This window comes from Rhea americana, unplaced genomic scaffold (assembly GCF_003343005.1).
Source record: "Rhea americana isolate MKP2758 unplaced genomic scaffold, rheAme1 scaffold_605, whole genome shotgun sequence".
Classification (NCBI taxonomy): domain Eukaryota; kingdom Metazoa; phylum Chordata; class Aves; order Rheiformes; family Rheidae; genus Rhea; species Rhea americana.
Window position 1 is genome coordinate 49,578 of NW_028186763.1, and position 17,879 is coordinate 67,456.

At 57.8% G+C, this 17,879-nt stretch overlaps 1 protein-coding gene across 1 annotated transcript; it reads left to right on the forward strand.

The window, feature by feature from the left end:
- Positions 1 to 14,280: 14,280 nt before the first annotated feature.
- On the forward strand, positions 14,281 to 17,530 carry HJV (hemojuvelin BMP co-receptor). The gene is made up of 3 exons (XM_085319960.1): positions 14,281 to 14,393; positions 15,725 to 16,227; positions 16,910 to 17,530. The coding sequence occupies exons 1-3, from the start codon at positions 14,300 to 14,302 to the stop codon at positions 17,528 to 17,530; spliced, it is 1,218 nt and encodes a 405-aa protein (XP_085176086.1). The 5' UTR covers positions 14,281 to 14,299.
- Positions 17,531 to 17,879: the final 349 nt, after the last annotated feature.

Below are 17,879 nucleotides of genomic sequence, written 5' to 3' on the forward strand. Positions count from 1 at the left end.
AGCGGCCGGGGCCCCGAAGGACGGAGCCGGACCAGGCCCCAAACTTTTTCTTTCTCGCTCCCTCCCACCTTCCTTTTCTTCCCTCGGTTCTTTTCGTCCTTTTTTTTCTTGCTTCTTTTTTTTTTTTTTTTTCAATCTAATTGAAGGGGGGGTGGAAGATAAGAGCTGCCAGGGCTAATTACACCTCATTATTCCAAAGGATCTCTCACGCCTCACTTCTCCTCAAACGCCGGCAAAAGCGAGGGGGAGGGGGAAGGCTATTAAGGGAAAAGCCGGGCGGAAAACAAAGTTGGTTAATTCACACGGGCGGCGGCGGCGGCCTTGCGTGGGGGCTCCCGGGCGGGACGGGCCGCGCCGCCGCGCCGCGGGTCTCCGGCGAGAAATCCCCCGGTTCGGTTTGCACGGCAGAGCCGAAGGCTCGAGCGCCGCCGGGGCGGCTCGGGCGGCCCCCGGGAAGGTTTCGCGCGCGGGCCGAAGCCCGGCGAAACGGGGCGCGCGGCGGGGAGGTTTTTTTAAGAGGTCTCGGCGAATGTTGGGGGAGGCGGAAGGCTAAAGCAGCTCGTTCGGCCGAGCCGCGCGTTTGCCGTCGGCAAAACCTCATTTTCCTCCTCAAAATTGCGACCCCGAAGTCCCGACACCTTTTAGTTAAACCAGGGAGGGCCAAATCCATTTCTTTGTTTTGTTTTTTTTTTTAAAAAAAAAAAGCACGAAAGGCCCCAAAGTAACCTTTAGCAAAAGCCAGCGAGGCTGATTATAGGAAATCTATAAAATTGCTACGAAATAAGGACACAAATACGTCGCTGCCGCAGCCGCGGGGCGGAGGGACGCGCGCCGGCTTCGCGGGGACGAGCGGCAGCGCGGCGAAGGCCGTTGCAGGATTTGAACCGCGCCTCTGGCCCGGTATTTTTAACGCTGCGTTGGGAGGTAACAAGCAGGAAAAAAAATGCAGAAAAAACACTCTTCTCTTTAAAACACGAGTGTTTGTCCGTTTTCCCTGTATCCTCCCGAATAGTCAGAGCTGCAGAATTGCTGCTTTATGCCCCCTCTTTTTAACACAAAAGCATGGCGAAGCGGCAAAAGGAATTAAAATGAGGAAAGAGGATCGTAAAACCCTCCACTTTTGACACCGTTTCATAACAGAGGGAGGAGGCCCCGAATCGCTGCAACCCCTTTTTGGAGAGTAACTTGGGTTTTGAGCTTCCCAATGGAGGAATTTGGATACCCAAGCAAACAAAACCAGGGGAATTTTGAGCGGAGGTTTGGGAGGTTAAAAATAAAAATCTCCTTTTCCTTCCGCTAACTCCTTCGCTTGCAAACCCCAAAAGCCTAAATGAAGCCCTAATCCTGCYTGCAAATGTGAACGGCTCCTTCCCCCCTGCCCAGAAAGGCCCCCAGCGCAGCAGCTCGCCTCTCCGCTCCCGCCGCCAGACGTCGGCGACGCCGACACATTCCTCCGAGGCTTTGCGAAATGAGGTGTTTGCCAGAAATCCTGAAAAACCCACCTTGCCGGACCGTAACCTTTCGCCTCCGAGCCGGCGCGGGGTGCAGAGCCCTTGTCAGCCCCAGCGAGCGCCGAGCAGGAAAAACGGACGGGCAAGCGAGCAAATTAGAAAGGAAAGATTACCGTCAACGTCGCGCCCGCCACAAGTTCATTAATTTGTGTTTTAAGAAGGCTCGGAGCCACGTTAAACAGATCCCRTCCGCGCCGCGCTGCCGACGCCTCGAGCGCCGCGTCGCAGCGCTGCTTTTATCCCCCAGGAATTTATTTCTCCTCCGTGTCGCTCCAGCGCAAGCCCGAACCGGGCGCTGCTCAGGCAAACGCGGGGCTGCCTTTTAAAACACACGTTCCCATTACAAAAAAAAATAAAAATAATTAAAAAAAAAGAATGGAGAGAGATTAGAGAGGACAGAGGCTCGGGTTGGACCTTTCCCCCCCTCTAAACGCGGGGCGCGGGCTGGAGCATCGCTATTAGAGCGGGGTTTGCGGGTCGCCGCGGCGGCCGAGCCGCCGGCTGCAGCTCCCCTCGGCTGCTCCCAAACTTTATTTTTCCCTTTGCAACAGCCCAAAGCATTTTCAGCAGATGTTGAGGCAACTTTGCCCGCTTCTTGAAGGGACGGAGTGGGGGGGGGGGAGAAAAAAGTAGCGAGTTTTCCGGCGAGAGCGTGGCGTGCCTCCGCAGCTATCTTGGAAAAGAGCATAAAAGATACTTGCAGATTAATACTATTAAGTAGGGTTTAAAAAAAATAAAGCAATTGAGGCTGGATAATGCCCTACATAACAACCCGGCTCTATTCTCCGGCTCCGGGAAGGTCCTTGTGTGCCGGCGGTATTTAGCATGTCTCGAACAAAGCCCCAGGATTTGTATTGAACCGGCACTTTAGGTCTCTCCGGCTCTCATTCGCCCGGGACTTTGTGCGCGCTCATTTACACCTGAGGGACAAGCAGCGGCGTAAAACGCCGGGAAATCGCCTTCCTAAGCGGCCACACAGGGGGCAAAGGCAGCGCAGCTCCGCGCTCGGCTCCCCGGGCGCCGGGATAAAGCCGCGGCAGCGAGCGCCCGGGAGCGGCGCAGCAAGGGCAGCCGGCGCCGGCGCGGGAACGAGGGGGACGGAGGCGGGTTTCGGCGGGTCCAACTCCATCGTCAGGCGGAGCGACGAAGGGGATGACTTCCCAGTCGGAGCGTGTTTAAGACATTTTAAAGCCGCTTTAAAAATGCATTTATTTTTCCTCCAGTAAATAGCCGAGGCTTCGGAAAGTGTAATTGCTACTTAAACTTTCCCAGACCCTATGCAAGCCATGGATGAGTTTTGCTGCAAATAAATTTAGTTAAGAAACACGAAAGCTGCTGGATGCAATTACTGAAGAGGATATTTCAAGCAGTTTTTGCTACGATATCTCTGGCATAAGGAGGACCTCGGTGCCCAGAGCATTTGCAGCATCCCGGCTGAGGAGCCGGGTCGATGCCGCGGCCATCGATCGCTCAATCGCGGTTTGCTAAATACGGCACCTAATTCGGGTCCTCGGAAGGGGGTTTTGCAGAAAACTCAAAGCCAAGGGAGGTGCCTCACGGGGTGTAAAACTGCTCCGGTGATGGGTTTTACCCCCCAAGCCATCGTCGCCGGGGCGAGCAAGGACCTGCCGTGGGGTTGGGGGGGAACGGGGGGAATAAAGAGAACAGGATTCACCCGGAAAGACGTGTCTGATCCAGGAGAAAACGGGCAAAAGACAAAGAGGAGAGGAATTAAACCCCCACATCTAGCGCAAAGCACCTCTAAGATTCTAGAAACAACACGGTGAATGTATTTGGTAAGGTATTTTGGGAGGGAAATGGAGATGTATTAATGGATAGTTTTACTAAACAGATTTAGTAAATCCCCTTTGTCCCTTTTCACGGCGATTTGGGACTCAGTTATTTGTGCCTTTGGAGAAGGCCACTTCCCCAATATTTTCAGTGCCCGGCCAGCATTAAGTCGGCCCAAAATCAAACTTTTCAGAGGGCCGAGGAGCTTCACCTCCGCCCCCAAGTGCTTCTCGGCGAGACTTGCTTTACCTCGTTCTGCAAASAAAAAAGCAACACAGGTTGTTTTTACGCCAGGTCAATATTTCCTCCTGACACCACATTTTTCAGTCCTTCATTCCCTTCTCCTGGCAGGATCTGTTCTGCGGTCGTAGGACAAGATATTCACCACGCTTTGCTAGCGTCCGGTCCCTGGAAGAACCGGTTGCATTAAAATCCCTCTCGGAAAGATAAAACCAGCCAGGGCATTAATTCAAACGCGACGCAACCTCTTCGGTGCTGTTTCTTTTCGGCGCTACCTGTGCTTCGGGCGGGGGAAATAAGGTGCCGTGCGAGGCGGGGAAGCCCTCAAAGGCGGATTCCCGACCCGCGGCGGCGAACGCGGGCACTCGCTGCAGAGCAGCTAAGCCCCGCGCGGGCAGCMGGGTGCCCCCACCGCCTTTATATTTTTTCTTTTTTTTTTTTTTTTGACATTATTGCTATTTTTTAAAGGCTGCTTGCAAACCTCAGCCGTGCCGAGGTCGCAGAGGAGAAACCTGGGGCAACGCCGATGGGGGCCCAGCTTGGGATTCACCTAGAGCATCTTGAAAAGAGAAGGAATAAATATATCGTTAGCTCCAGGGCTAAGACACCTCCCGGCCTTTCCCCGCCAGGACAACGTGGGGCTGCTTTTATTAGCTTTATTCCTCCTCTAAGCCAGCAAAAACCCAGGTGAAAAGACACCGGGGCTCCCGGAGACGATACCCCGGCGCAGAGCTCGGGCAAAGGCGCGGGAAAGGACTTCAGYGAGAGCTGCTGGGCTGGCAGGGCTGCAAGCAGGCAGTGACTGACAAGGCTATTAAATTAAAAAAAAAAACAAAAAAACAAAAAAAACCCAAACCCAACACCCCTCAGCAGGTCTGCACGGAGGTGCCCGGTCTATTCGGTCCTTCCCACGTTAACCCGTCGCCGGCTGCGCGAGCCAGCGCAAAGGCAACGCGTCCTCGCRCGTGCGGGTCCCCCCCAGCCCGGCGCGCAGAAAAGCAGCAAAGTTGCTTTTGCAAAAAAATAAATAAATAAAWAAAAATGTTTGCTGCAATTTCCCTCCCCCTTCTTTTTCTTTTTTAATGTAAAGGAAAAAGAAAGCCACAGGCGAGCTTTTTCTCCRGGGGAATGAGTCAACTACGAGTTTGCAGGGCGGCCGGGAAGTCGCAGCGACGGGCAGGACGGCGGCCGGGCGCTACCGCTGCCGCCGCGCGCGAGACGGGGCCGCGATTTGCTGACAGAGAAATTCTCGGTGGCTGCCTGCAGGCACCAGATTTGCTGCCGAGGTGGGGGCGGCTTAGCAGCTCCTGCCTGTAAAGGTGCAGATTCGGGATTTTTTTTTTTCCCGGTGAAAGCGAAGCAGCCGCGATCTGTCCGAGCCCGGCAAATGGGATCCCCAAATGCAATAAAATAATAATAAAAAAAAAGACAGTGAAAGCAAGACCATCGCACTGACAAATTCTGAGTTGATTCTTATTTAATCACAGAAATCAGTCAAGCATTCCTCTCTCATTTTGCCTCTCCTAAACCAGCCCCGCAAGCCCACGGCGGCGTCTAACCCCCGGAGCTGCTGCTCATCCGCGTCCTAACGTGGCCTGCAGAAGCCCTGGCCGGTTTGCACAGCAGCGCTGGGGAGCTGGCCGGCTTCGGGGGGACGGGAGCGGCCTCTGAGCCCTGCATGGCACGGGGGGAAGAAAGAAAAAAAAAAAAAAAAAAAAAAAAAAAAAAAAAAAAAAAAAAAAAAAAAAAAAAAAAAAAAGGGGAAAAAAAAAAAAAAAAAAAAAAAAAGAAAGGGGGGGGGGGGGGAAACCCAACCCATCAACCCAACCCTCTAATCTCTGTGGATTCACGGCTTTTGCAGCGTTCCCGGTGGCAGGGGCCGGATCCGGACGCGGCGAGAGCCGAGGACCCCGGTTCGAGACGCCCCGATTTTGGCGCAGATCGCAGACCTCCGCGAGGGCGAAGCGGGTTCACCCTGGGGAAGGCTCAGACCTTTGGGATTGGGAGTCTCCAGGGGCCAACGGGGAGCGGAAACCTGGGGGAAGGTGGTTTGGGCACCGAGCCGGAGGGTTTGGGCCRGATACCCCCTTCCCAAACAGCCAAGTAGCGGATGATGCACGGAAAAGCGGGTGACGGATTGCAGCGGGAACCGGGCAGGGTGGCTCGGGGCCGGATATTTTAGCGGCCGTGCTGCCGGCGGGAGGAAGGACCTGCGCTCGCGCCCCGAGCAAGGCAGGCGCCGAGGGGTTTGCAGGCGCGAGCTTGCGCGCGCCCCGCTTGCATCGCCCCCAAAAAGCCGCACCGACGCTTTTGCACATTTAACCGCGTGCTCCGCGGCCACGGCGCCCGCGGCCCCTGCCGTGCTGCATCCGTCGGTCCCGCTTTGGTCCCTGCATCACCCGGCACGGAGCGAGCTCCCGCCGGCGGCCGCGCTTCCAGGCTGGAGTTCAGCGGGTCAGGCAGGGCGCTGGGAGCCCCCGGATTTCGTCCTCCCTTCCCAGGCAGAGCCCCGTCGCGGAGAGGAAACCCCGTCGAATCCCGTGTCACGGACACAATTAAAGCGAACGCGAAAGGGCCCTCGGTGATTTACTGCGTTTTCCGATCCCCACGTTGGCGGCGTGGGGGGGGAGATTTCTCTATTTCCCTTCCTAGACAATCCCATAAATTGAAGATTGTTTATTTTTCCCTTTGCAAATCCAACCGTTTCCAGGTATTCTTGGGCTGATCTGGTCACGGCTGACACCAACAGGAGCTCGGCTCCAAGTTCATTTCCTTCTCCTGTTTGGGACCAAGGAGAACCCGTTGCCCTAAAGGACGGATGCGGTCAGAGACACTTCCCTGCTCCAGCCCATCTTCGCCCCAGGCCTCTGCTTCCTTCCAAAGAAAACCAACTTTTTTTGCTGCAGCATCCAAAAGGTCKTTCAAAAATCCCCCCCGGAGCATTTTGGAGGCCTGGTGCTTGCAGGGTACCAGATAGCTCCCGGGAAATGGCGTTATTCCCGTGTACAGCAGCTTTCTGGCAATTCCCTGGCTCTTTACTAATCCATCAGCGCCGAGCCAAAGCCTCTCCATCAGCTTATGGCAGTGGAAGCAATGCTCAGGGTTTGCAACCGCCGACCGGAGGGTGGGGGAACCCCAGATTTGGGCTTAGAGCCGGTGTCGGAGCTCGGAGAYGCCAGCGGCGGGAGGCAGAGGGGCTGCCCGTGCCCCCGGGCTTGGGGAAGGCTGGGACAACCCCCAAGGACGCCCAGGGTTGATTTTCCCCAGTCCAGCAGCTTCGTTTCACTTATCAGTTGAGCCCCAGCGTGAGCCCCCTGCCTCGAGAGTCCCRGGGTAACGTGAAGGCGCTGGCGGGGAAACTGAGGCACAGCTACGCAGGAGACGGACGCCGAAGCTGCCGGCGCCCGGGCGGTTGCACAGCCCCGACGCCAAGAGCTGGGACCTCGCACGCCCGCGTTTCCCGTGCGCCGGAGGTCTTCCGGGCACGTCCGCAGCAGAGCAGCTTTTCCGCGGCAGCTCCCGCAGCAAAGCGGCGAGCGGAGAGCCGGGCTCAGCGGCCAGCGCCGCCGCTCCGGAGCGCCGGGGACGGCCCTGCGGCTGTGCCGGGGGAAGGCCCCGGGGGCTGCAGCCTGGCCACGGCCCCTGCGAGCCCCGCAGCCACTTGCAAAGTGCTGCTGCCATCTCGTGGTGTCACATCCCCTGTCCCTGCCAGCCCCCCCCCCCCCCCAGCCGAGCGGCCGGACACGGCCACGACGGTGGGTGCACGCGGGCCCCGGGCTCAGATACGTGTCCGGAGGGGACACATGCACCCAGCAGCATCCTTGCAACGAGGCCACGCAAAGACACCCTGAAACTCGCTCTCCCTCTGTGCTTCACGGCTAAGCAGAGGCCAACACGTGTCATCTTAACCGATGGGGAAACTGAGGCAGAGGACGGGCTTGTGGGCTGGGCAGCCCCGTGCACGAGCGGAGGCACCACGGGCAGCAKCGGGTGGGGAGGGAGCCCGATGCCTTTCGCTCCAGGGTTGGTGGCTGGCTGTGGCCGAACTGGGAAGCAGGTGCCTCCCAGTCCCTTCGCACGGGGCGACGCACTGGCAAACGGGCTCCGGTCCCATCTGCTCCGAGCTTTTTTTAGCCCCTCGGTGGCCAGTGCTTCCCTCCTCTGCAGTTGCTGAGCCTGGAGCAGGTGCTGGTGGCGGGTGATTTTTCCACGCATCAGCATCTGGGGAGCGTCTCTGAGCAGCGTCTGTGGGGACCGGACAAGGGCAGGGACGGGTGAACGGATAATTCCCACCGGGCACCCCTGGCCAAAGAGTGCCAGCCCTGCTTGGATGTGCCACCCCCATGGGGCAGCTGAAGGACACATATCCCAGGTTCCTCCCCAACCTTCTCAAGATCTTCCAGCTAAGGCACTAAGATTTCTGGTCCACCTGGAGTCCCTCCTCCTTCCGGGTCTCCTGAGCTTCCCAAGCTGAGGAGAAGGAAAGATCCAGGCTGGCAAAAAGTGGAGGRAGACTAACTTAACTCAAGACATGCGTTTTCATTGGTTTTTCCATCTAGCTCTTTGCAGAGCTGAGGGAAGAGCCATTTCTCCCAGGCGCAGGCCCTCCGCTCCAGCCCATGCCTCGGCGGTGGGAAGGCCCCTTGGCCAGGCTCTCCCACGCTCCACGAGGCAGGTGCTGCTGCAAGAGGAGCCTGCCTTGAATTTCCAGCAGCGGTTCGTCCTCCCGACCAGGTTGCTTTTCCCAGATCAACCTCGGAGGCCTCCAGCTGTACGTGGCCCTGCCAGGACCTGGTTCATCTCGCAGGTGGTTTGCTTTGAGCCCAGGTTTGAAGCACGGGAATGCATGCAACGGGGAAGCTTTCAGCTCTCCCTCCCTATTCTCTTCCCCTCCCCACTGGAATCCAGCTTTCGGGATCAAAAATACTACTGGCTATTTTTAAAGCATCGGCTTCGCCCCTTGCTCCTCCAGCTCGCAGTGACGGATCGGGCTGTCGTAAAGTTCAGCTGTTTGCCGCTCCTGCTGCGTCGAGCCCGGGGCGTTAACAGGCGTGATTCCCYCCTGGCCGCCAGCGCTTCTGCCTGCCAGAGGATCCTGGAGGCGAATCTGCGCCGCGGGGTCGGGACCCGCACCCAGAGGGGCGTTCGGCTGACCAAACCATCGCCRGCTGGAGCAGCATTCGCCAGGGTAAGTGGAGTGCTGGGATCCTTTGCAGAGATTCAGGCTCTTTTGGGGAGGGACGAACGGGGGCACTATGCCAGAACCTGTGTGTGAAGGAGAAGAGCAAATCCTTCAGGTGGGCACCATGCAAATGTGCCTCCCATTGCTGGGTCTGCCCGCACCCGGAAAGCAATGAGATCCTCTCCCAAGGAGCCGGCAAATTCCTCCGGTAAATCCCGGCTTCCCCAGGCACCTGCATTGCTTTTTACACTAATCCCAGTGCTCAACCCTGGTCTCCCCTGTGGCATCAGCACCAGCTCCCGGCGGCAGCTGGCAGCTGGCCGGGGGTGACGATCGTTGCTTGTCTCATCTCCTSGCACCCAACCTCAAGAGCTTGGCTGATCCAGGCTCGTTTGCCCAGGGTGCTTGGGAAAGGCTGGCTGAGCTCTCTCCGAGGGTGGATTAACCCAAGCGTATTCGAGAGCCATGTGGATGTGCTTAAAGTCTCTGCGAGCTGCGCTCACTCCCCTTCCCGGGGGAGCAACGCTTACGGCAGGAGGTTTGTGCCGGCTGCCCGTGTCCACAGCTCCGACGGAGGCAGATGAGCTCCTTTGAGACCGATGCCTCTTTGGATGCATTTTTCCAAGTCTGTCCATCCACACAGGCCATTCTGGATGCAAATTGGTGCTACCGGTGTCACTTGTAGCYGTGGGTTTGCAGACACAACTGACACCAGCTCAGAGCCAGGTGAGGGCTGCTCCCTAAGCAGACTAACACCCCCAAGCACTTGACTTATACCATTCCCTTGCCAAACTCATTGCATTAATGATCAGGCTAGATGAGGGCTGGGACTGACCTGCAATGGTGCTGCCTCGACCTTCAGAGGGCTGGCACTGCTCCGGCCACATCTGGCTCGTGTTGGATGAGGCTCCGCTTCAGCGATGCTCACGAATTCCAAGTCTGCCCTTCTCCAGGGATTTCACGGCTGCCGCCTGCCGAAGCAGTGGCTCATCCAAGCGCTCCCAGCCACGAGGYAGCTTCTGCTCAAAGGAGCCCAGCGAGCCGTGCCAGGCCGGGAGGCGCCCGGGCGAGCGGCTCCGTGCACCTCCCGCTGTGCTTGCGCCATGCCTGCCCATTGCCACGGCAGGATTTTGCAGTCCCTCCCCTGTGATTTGCACCAGAGTTTGGGGGCAAACAGCAGCATCAGCCCACTGCGATCCACCTTGCGGTAGCAAAGCCCCAGGCCAGGGCCACGGTAACAAGCTCCCTCCCGACACGCTGCAAGGCTTGGGAAACCCTCGTCCGCAGGGTTTGGGGGATGGCAGCTGCTCCGGTCCCCACCGTGGCAGGATTTGGCCATCCAGCTGGCGCGACACGGTGCTTTGCACCTCCTAAACCTCCAGCTGATTTTGTCGGTGGGAAGGGGGGGAGTTGGCGTCCCTGAGTGGTTTGATCACAGATGCTTCTGTGTTGGTACCGTGACTCTCTGCCAGCTCGGGAGAAATTCCCAGCCTCCTCGGCCCAACATATGCCTGCAGCCCCTGGCTCGGAGAGCTGCTGYGCGTTGACGGCGTTAAAGCAATCGACAGCTCAGTTTCGCGGCATGGACAAAATACGGCGCACGCCCAAGGGGAGACACACTCACAACGCCCAGCTGGGCTACGAGGCAGAAGAAAAGACCCCGGACCCGGCCTTAGCAGCAACCTGGGATTCCCGGTCCAGTTCCTCCATTCGGAGTTTCCCAGCCCTGTCCAGAGGCTTGGGGCGATGCGGGCGGGTGGGATGCCCAGATGGTACCGTCTGCTGTTCCCAGAAGAATTCCCACCTGCCTGCCCCCGTCTCCAGGCCCGCATGTAACCGATTCCCCCAGTGAGTGTCCGCGCCTGGGGCTCGCCACGGGGAAGCGTGCAGCAACAGATGGAGAGGACACCAGGCTGGGAYGGGCCTCGGCAGGCTACACTGGGATTTGGGGTCTATTTATTTATTTTTTTAAGCAAGACTTTTTCCACTGCCTGGCTATCTCGGCCCCTTGTTACCAGGTAACAGAGACCCAACGCATAAACATCAAGCAGGAAAAGAGCCACCAAGCCTCCACATGCCCCAGCAGCAAAGACCTGGGAGTCCCAAACCTCTTCCTCTGCTGGAGGCTGCTGATGGCAATCCCAGCTGGGATTTCAACCCAAGCCTGCAGTTTCTTCTTTGTTTTCCTTTCCTCTAACCATTGCCTCTAAGGGAAACTCCAAAAGACTTAAACATGAGCCTGTGGCTGTAGATTTAAGCTTATTCTACAATATACACTGGCCATCCGTCCTTCCCTCCCCTGTTCCCCGGGTGAAGAGCAGTTTAGCAGCTGCTATGACCCAGTCAGAGCAGGTCAGCAGAGAGTCAGAGGGAGGAAAGCCCCTTTCCTCATCATTAAACAAGAACCCAAACTTATTTAGAGGCAAGCTGAGAAATTGGAAGCGATTCCCCCAGGAAGTGCACTGCAGTACCTGTTTTGGGTAAACCTGGCTGTTTGGTTTCCCTCTGCGTCCTTCCCCGTCCTCGGAGGCTCGTGTGAGGCTGCTGGTGCAAATGCATCGAGGGCGCTGCGGGTCTGCAACGCTTCGCGTCTCGCGGTGAAGAGCAAGGCCTGGAAAAGARCAGGAGTTTGGGTTAGGAAGTGGAGAGGTTTTTCTGAAATGTTTCCAAAGGCTTGGTTCTTTGGCTCTGGGGGTGCGGAGGGACCTGCTTTGAATCCTCGCTGCAGCCCCAAGGCTGGGGATCCTTGATGGATGGGTCACCCCAGGAGAAGCCTGACAGGCAGCGAATGAAGGATACCAAAACCATCTTCCTTGGATACTCAATTTTCTYTGATAACCTCCCCCTTTCTCCTCCSTGCGGTGGTAGGGGCTCATGTGGCTGCTTGCCACATCCGAGCCCTTGCAGGTGGCTTTTGGAAAGCCYGCGTGGCCTGGCGTTCACCGACCCCCGGCAACGCGGACCACCTTTGGCCCATGCCGTGTTTGTGCTCGGGACTCTGYGGGGCACCTGCAAGCCATTTGCTGCTCGCTGTCCTCCCTGTGGGGCAAAATAGGTCTCTTCCAAGCACTGTGGCTGGCCTGGGACGTGGCGAAGCTCTGCCACGTCCCCTCTAATCYRCCTGTGCCTCAGTTTCCCCACATGGGAGCAGAGCTCTCCAGGAAACGACCGAAACCCCCCAGGCCCTGGTGGGAAGCAAAGTCACAGGGACTCAGCCCACAGGGCTGCAGCCAATTTTGCAATAGGAGCCAAAAAGGGAAGGAAAAGCCGGTACCGCGGAGGCAGCTGCTGCGCCGGAGAGCTCGGCCGGGCCGGGCAGGCGGGGGGCTCCCCGGCCCCCCAGGCGCACACGGCCCCCTCCGCACCACGCGCCCGCTGTTCTTGGCTGGGTTCGAGCCTGGCTAAATTTAGGCGGCTCTATTTCGCCACCCACCCGCTGCCCCGCGGGGGGAAGGTGACAGAGCAAAGGTAGCTAGGGGAGGAGGAGCGGGGAGCCGGCCGCCCCGCGGAGGGGCCGCGCGAGCCGCTCGGCACCCTGCGCCCCGGCAAGGCTCTCCCCAGCAGCACCCAGGATTTTATCCGGCTGCGCGGCCATGCCCGGGACCGAGGGTGGCATTTTCCTAGCTGCCCTCCCATGGATCTCCCTGGCTGTCACCGGGKGTAGAGCCAGGTGACAAGGACAAGGCAGCCCGGGTGTCCTCCAGGGAAGGAGTCCCCACGCYGGGAGCCAGGTCGTCTCCGCAGGAGGCCAGCACAGGTAAGGGCAGGGATGAGGGTCTGAGGGGAGGGGAGAGCAGGACAGCGGCACCCAGGGGTGCCCCGGGGTCCTGGGCGCAGGTGGTCCGAGCCTGGCGGACCCTGGGAGTCAGGATCACCTCCGGCTGCCCCGGGGCCTCCAGCCACTGCCTCTCTCCTCCTAAAACTGCGGGGATGGGGACGTCCCAGAGAAAGTCCCACCGCCTGCGGGGCCCGTGGCAGGGCCTCTCCACCCCCCAGCCCCGGCCAGAGCTGCACGTCTCTGCTACACATTAACCAGGTGTTTATTCCTAAGCGTCACGGCAGGGACAGGTCCCCCCGTGCCACCTCCTCCAGGGGGTTGGGGGCAGCACTTGAGAGGTCCCTTCTCGTGTCCCCATGCCCCAGCTCCTCTCCTCCGGCGCACTCGGCTCAGCTAGTGCTCGCGGCTGAGAGCAGCTGGCAGCYGGAGCATCGCCAGCAGAGCTGGAGCGTGGTTTTGCTCCAGACATCTGCCCCCTTCAGCCATTAATCCAGCTGGCAGAGGCACACGGGGGCAGCCAGTGCTCAGCTACGTCACCGCGCCAGCCCGCACGACTAATGGCATTTTTTGGCTGCTGCAGCAAGGCAAAGGCAGTCGAGAGGTGCTAGACAGAGGGACTGCAGTTTCCCATCCTTTTGGGAAGGATGGGATTTTGGCTTCTCTTCCCGCCTGGTTGCAGCTTGCACTTAATAGCAGTCACAGCATCACTAATCCGCACACCTTGGGCTCCTCAGGTGCCAGGCACATCCCTGTGGGCATGAGCCCCTGGCAACCGGCATCTCACACAAGCTTGGAGGGAGAAATACTCATTTCACACGGAGCACTTTGCAAAGGCCCTTTGCAGAAGGCTATCTGACTAACAAGTGACTAATAACCAGCTGTTAAAATGAGCCCCCGAGGACAGCAATACGCAGCCTCTATGAAGCAGAAGGGAAGATAAATTTAACCACGGCTGCACCTCCTCCTGCCGCGGCCAGCTGTCTGACATTAAGCGTGCACCGAGCAGGGATGTGCTCCTGGCATTCCCCCTTCGGCCAGCTTGAGCCTCCCGGCACGCAGGGAGTGCCGGGAGCCAGCAAGTGCCTTTCCCAGCTTTGAGGGGAAGAGCCGTGCATTGCATGTGGGTTTTCGGCAGAGCAGGGGGTGCCACATCTCCCAGTGATGCCGGCTGTGGACCTCACAGTAGCGACGCTGAGAATTTGGCTTTTCAGCTCTTACCCCCTCGGATACTGGGCTGCACAGCTTTCTTTTTAACTGATCCTCTCCAGCCGGTGTCACGGCTGGAGATAGCAGCGTGCCAGAGGCAGCCCACGCTGTACCCAACATCCAGGACAGCTTGGGTCCTTGCTGCACTCATTGGCAGCTCTCATCCATGCCACAAAGTTTCTTGAAGCCTGCAGGGCTAACCGATCCTGTTTGAGGGCAGATGGAAGTTTTAACTGCTTGACACAGTGAACTACATCATGCAGCTGCCTCTGGCTGGAAAATGAGAGCTGCAGGGGCTGAGAGCAGCTGAAAAAAAAAAAAAAAAGAAAGAAATGAAGCCCTTTGGGATTTTGCCTGAAAGCCTGCCTCTCCCCAGGAGCAGCAGTGATGCAGCCAAGCCCTGCAGGACTTCATTTTGCAGCTGCCTGGATCCTAGCAGCTCCATACCTGCAGCTCCGGGCACCTCCTGCCACTGCTCGCATTAGCTGGTGCATCTCAGACCCTGTGTCTCCCTTGCTTCCAGGTGACCTGCTGAATGAAGCAGAGACAAGCCAGCGGGTAAGCAGCTCCCCCAGCTCTGGATGGATTGGAATGGGGAAATCTGCCGGCAGTAAGAGCCYGAGGCAGCTGGAAACTCCCTGCTTCTTCCTGACAGCACTCTTCCTCCTCCTCTTCTGCCAGCATGGTAAGGAATCAGATGGGCAGAGTCATGCCAGAGCCATGCCCATGGCAAGGACAGCCAGTGGGAACTGCAGCCTGWGGGTGCAGGGAGGGTAAAACCATGGCAGAGCTCCTAAGAGGTGACTTGAAAAAGCAGAAGAGCCTTTCACTGCAGTCCTGAGGCTCTCAGGGCACCCTTGTCCCCAGCTCAGCTGCAGGGAAACACAGRTAGCACTTCCCATCACCATCGCCCCCCCAGCAAGGAGAGCACCCCTCTGCTGTCCAGCAGCTTCCCTGGGAGAGCCCCTAGCAGATTTGCTTATCTCCAGAGATAAGGCAGGGAGAGCAGGGCACCATCACTGTTCCCCTCAACCAGCCACCAGCCAAAGTCCACGCTCTTCCAGAGCCATTTCCAGCAAAAGGCATCAGTCATGTCCATCGCTCAGACCTTCGCTTTTCTCCTTGCACCCCAGAGCCTCTATGAGGAGAGCTCAGACCTGCACATCCCAAAGCTTAAACTCACTTCCCAGCACCCAGATAACAGCAGGCTTTGATCCACTCCCTCTCATAGGGCACCTCAGCCCAGAGAACCCCCACAGCCAGCAGCTMCCTCCTCCAAGGGCAGATTTCTTCTCCATGGTGGGCAGCTGCCCCTTATAACCCCTCTGCCTAACAAGCTGTGTGGTTCCTGCTTGGCTGGGCTTAGCTGGCCCTTCGCTGGCCCTTCCGGAGCTGTGGCACATGGCACATGGCCTTCTGTGGCCCTGAGAAATCTCAGTTGAGGGGTTGGGTCACCTTTGGGCAGCCCAGTCTACCATGAAAAAGTGATTGCACAGCCCGGCCAGGCTTGAAACGGCAGGAAGGGGTTTTCTAGCTCAGAAATTCCCATGTGGCCACTGGTGAGCCCTGGGACAAAGAATCTCTCTCTGTGCCACGTTCCAGGTCAGAGTCGTAACTGGCATCCTGGCTCTCAGCCACATTCATGCCCCGGTACAGTCTCACATCCCAACTGTTTTGGCATCCTGGCTCTCAGCCACATTCATGCCCCGGTACAGTCTCACATCCCARCTGTTYCAGCGTACCCCTTTGGCCCCRTGATTTTGCCCTGGGCTGCTCTCTGCACTGGTTTCTGCAGCAGCAATCTTGGATGCCATCTCTTCAGGCACTCAAAACCCAAGTCATTTAAATTAGCCACCATGTTACTTAATACGGGCAGAGAGGTGCTTGCAGCAGGCATCTCCATCATGAGATCTGGAGTGAGCCATGTGGGGGAAGTGGTGGGATGAGAGGGAGGTGCCCCTTCCTCAGCGCTCCATCCCTCCTGGCATGCCCCGGGCCATCCCGTCTCTCCCCCAGTTTCTTCCCAGTGCAAGATCCTGCGCTGCAACTCCGAGTACGTGGCTGCCACCCTCAACCTGCGCGGCTCCAACAGGAACGCGGCATACTGCAGCGCTCTCCGCTCCTACTCCCACTGCACCCGCAAGACAGCCCGCACTTGCCGGGGCGACCTGGCCTACCACTCTGCCGTCCACGGCATTGAGGACCTCATGATCCAGAACAACTGCTCCAAGGAAGGCCCTGTTTCACCACCCCGGCCCCGGCCACCAGCCCCCAACCATCAGGGCTTCRCGTCTCTGGATATCTGCAACTATGAGAAGAGTTTTCTCTATAAGCACGGCCAGCCCCCCAGCTACCAGCACTGCGCGGCCTTCGGGGACCCCCACATCCGTACTTTCCATGACGACTTCCACACTTGCAGGGTGGAGGGCTCTTGGCCTCTCTTGGACAATGACTACTTGTTTGTGCAAGCAACCAGCTCACCAGTGGCCAAGGGGTCCAACGCTACAGTTACTAGCAAGGTAATGTTCTTGCCTAGGGCATGGCAGCAAATCTGTTCACCTCTGGGATGCAGGAATGGCTTTGGGCAGTCCCTGCAGAGATGACCACCCTGTAACAGAGATGATCTCTCTGTAACAGAGATGGCAGATGCCCCCGCATCACCTTTTCCCTTAAACCACCACCTATTTCACAGAATCACAGAATGGTTAAGTTTGGAAGGGACCTCTGGAGACCATCTAGTCCCACCCCACTGCTCAAACAGGGTATTTCAATGCCTAAAGTGAAGATGTGTCTCACTACAAGGGCTGGGGAGGGTAGCAACAGCTTCAGCTAAATTCCCKTGGGATCAAGAATTAATGCTCCCGGGAACAAGTGGGATGAAGGTCCTTGAGGGGACCAGAGAGACCTGCAAGCAATCCCACTGCCCAGCAGTGCCTGGGGACAGCTGTGTGGTCCAGGGGTTATGTCAGTATCCAGGCCTGTCTCCTTCTCAGTTTTCAGCTGCTTAAATAGCTTTAAGGAGAGAAGGACACAAATTGCTTTCCTAGCAGGACTGCAGCAATATGGGTGAGATGGTATGGAGCAGAGGGGGATGCTCCAGTGAGGGTGAGCTGGTACCTGGGGTGGGGACACAGCCATGATTCCCATGGGRGAGCCTGGCGAGACAAATCCAACTGCCTCTGATCTGCTTTCTGTGTGCAGCTCACCATCATATTCAAGAACATGAAGGAATGCATTGACCAGAAGGTCTACCAGGCTGAGATAGACAACCTTCCTGCTGCCTTTGAGGACGGCTCGGTGAATGGTGGTGAGAGGCCGGGGGGAAGCAGCTTGGCTATCCGGGAACACACACCCGGGCGGCACGTAGAGATCCAGGCGGAGTACATCGGCACCACCATTGCCATCCGCCAGGCTGGGCGCCAGCTCTCCTTCTCCATCCGGGCAGCCGAGGAGGTGGCGCGCTCCTTCACAGAGGAGCAAGACCTGCAGCTCTGCGTGGGTGGCTGCCCCCTCAGCCAACGCATCTCCCGCAGCGAGTGCTGCCGGGGCCAGATGGCAGCCGAGACAGCCCGCGAGCTCTGCAAGGAGATGCTGCCYGTGGAGGACGTCTACTTCCAGTCGTGTGTCTTCGACGTGGTGACCTCAGGGGATGCCAACTTCACCATGGCAGCTCACGGAGCCCTGGAGGATGCCCGTGTCTTCCTTCCCAATGCTGAGAAACTGCACATCTTCCAGGCTGGGGCAGGCTGCCGGCACACTTCTTTCTCCTTACTCCTCCTCCTCCTCACCTCTAGTYTTTGGGCTATTCAGATGCACTTTTAACTCTTGTTGGCTGGCACTTGCTGGCATGACATACAGCACAGGGGACACATCCAAGGGACAGTCCAAAGGGGTAACACGAGAGCTGCTGACTGAAGAATCATACCTTGTAGATCCAGAAAGATGCCTTAGCTAGGATCGAATATCTCTGCGGCAAAGTGGAATTGGAGAGCCAGATCTTYGGAGCGGGAGGGAGATAAAAGACGGTGAAACACTCATTTGTATCCACTTTTCTCACCAGTGTGGAAGTTGGCATCGATCGAATCTCCTTCCTCTCCCAGAAGACCGTTCACAGTTTTTTATTTTGGATTCCGATGCATCTTTTTTCCCCTAYAGATCAGGACATTGCAAG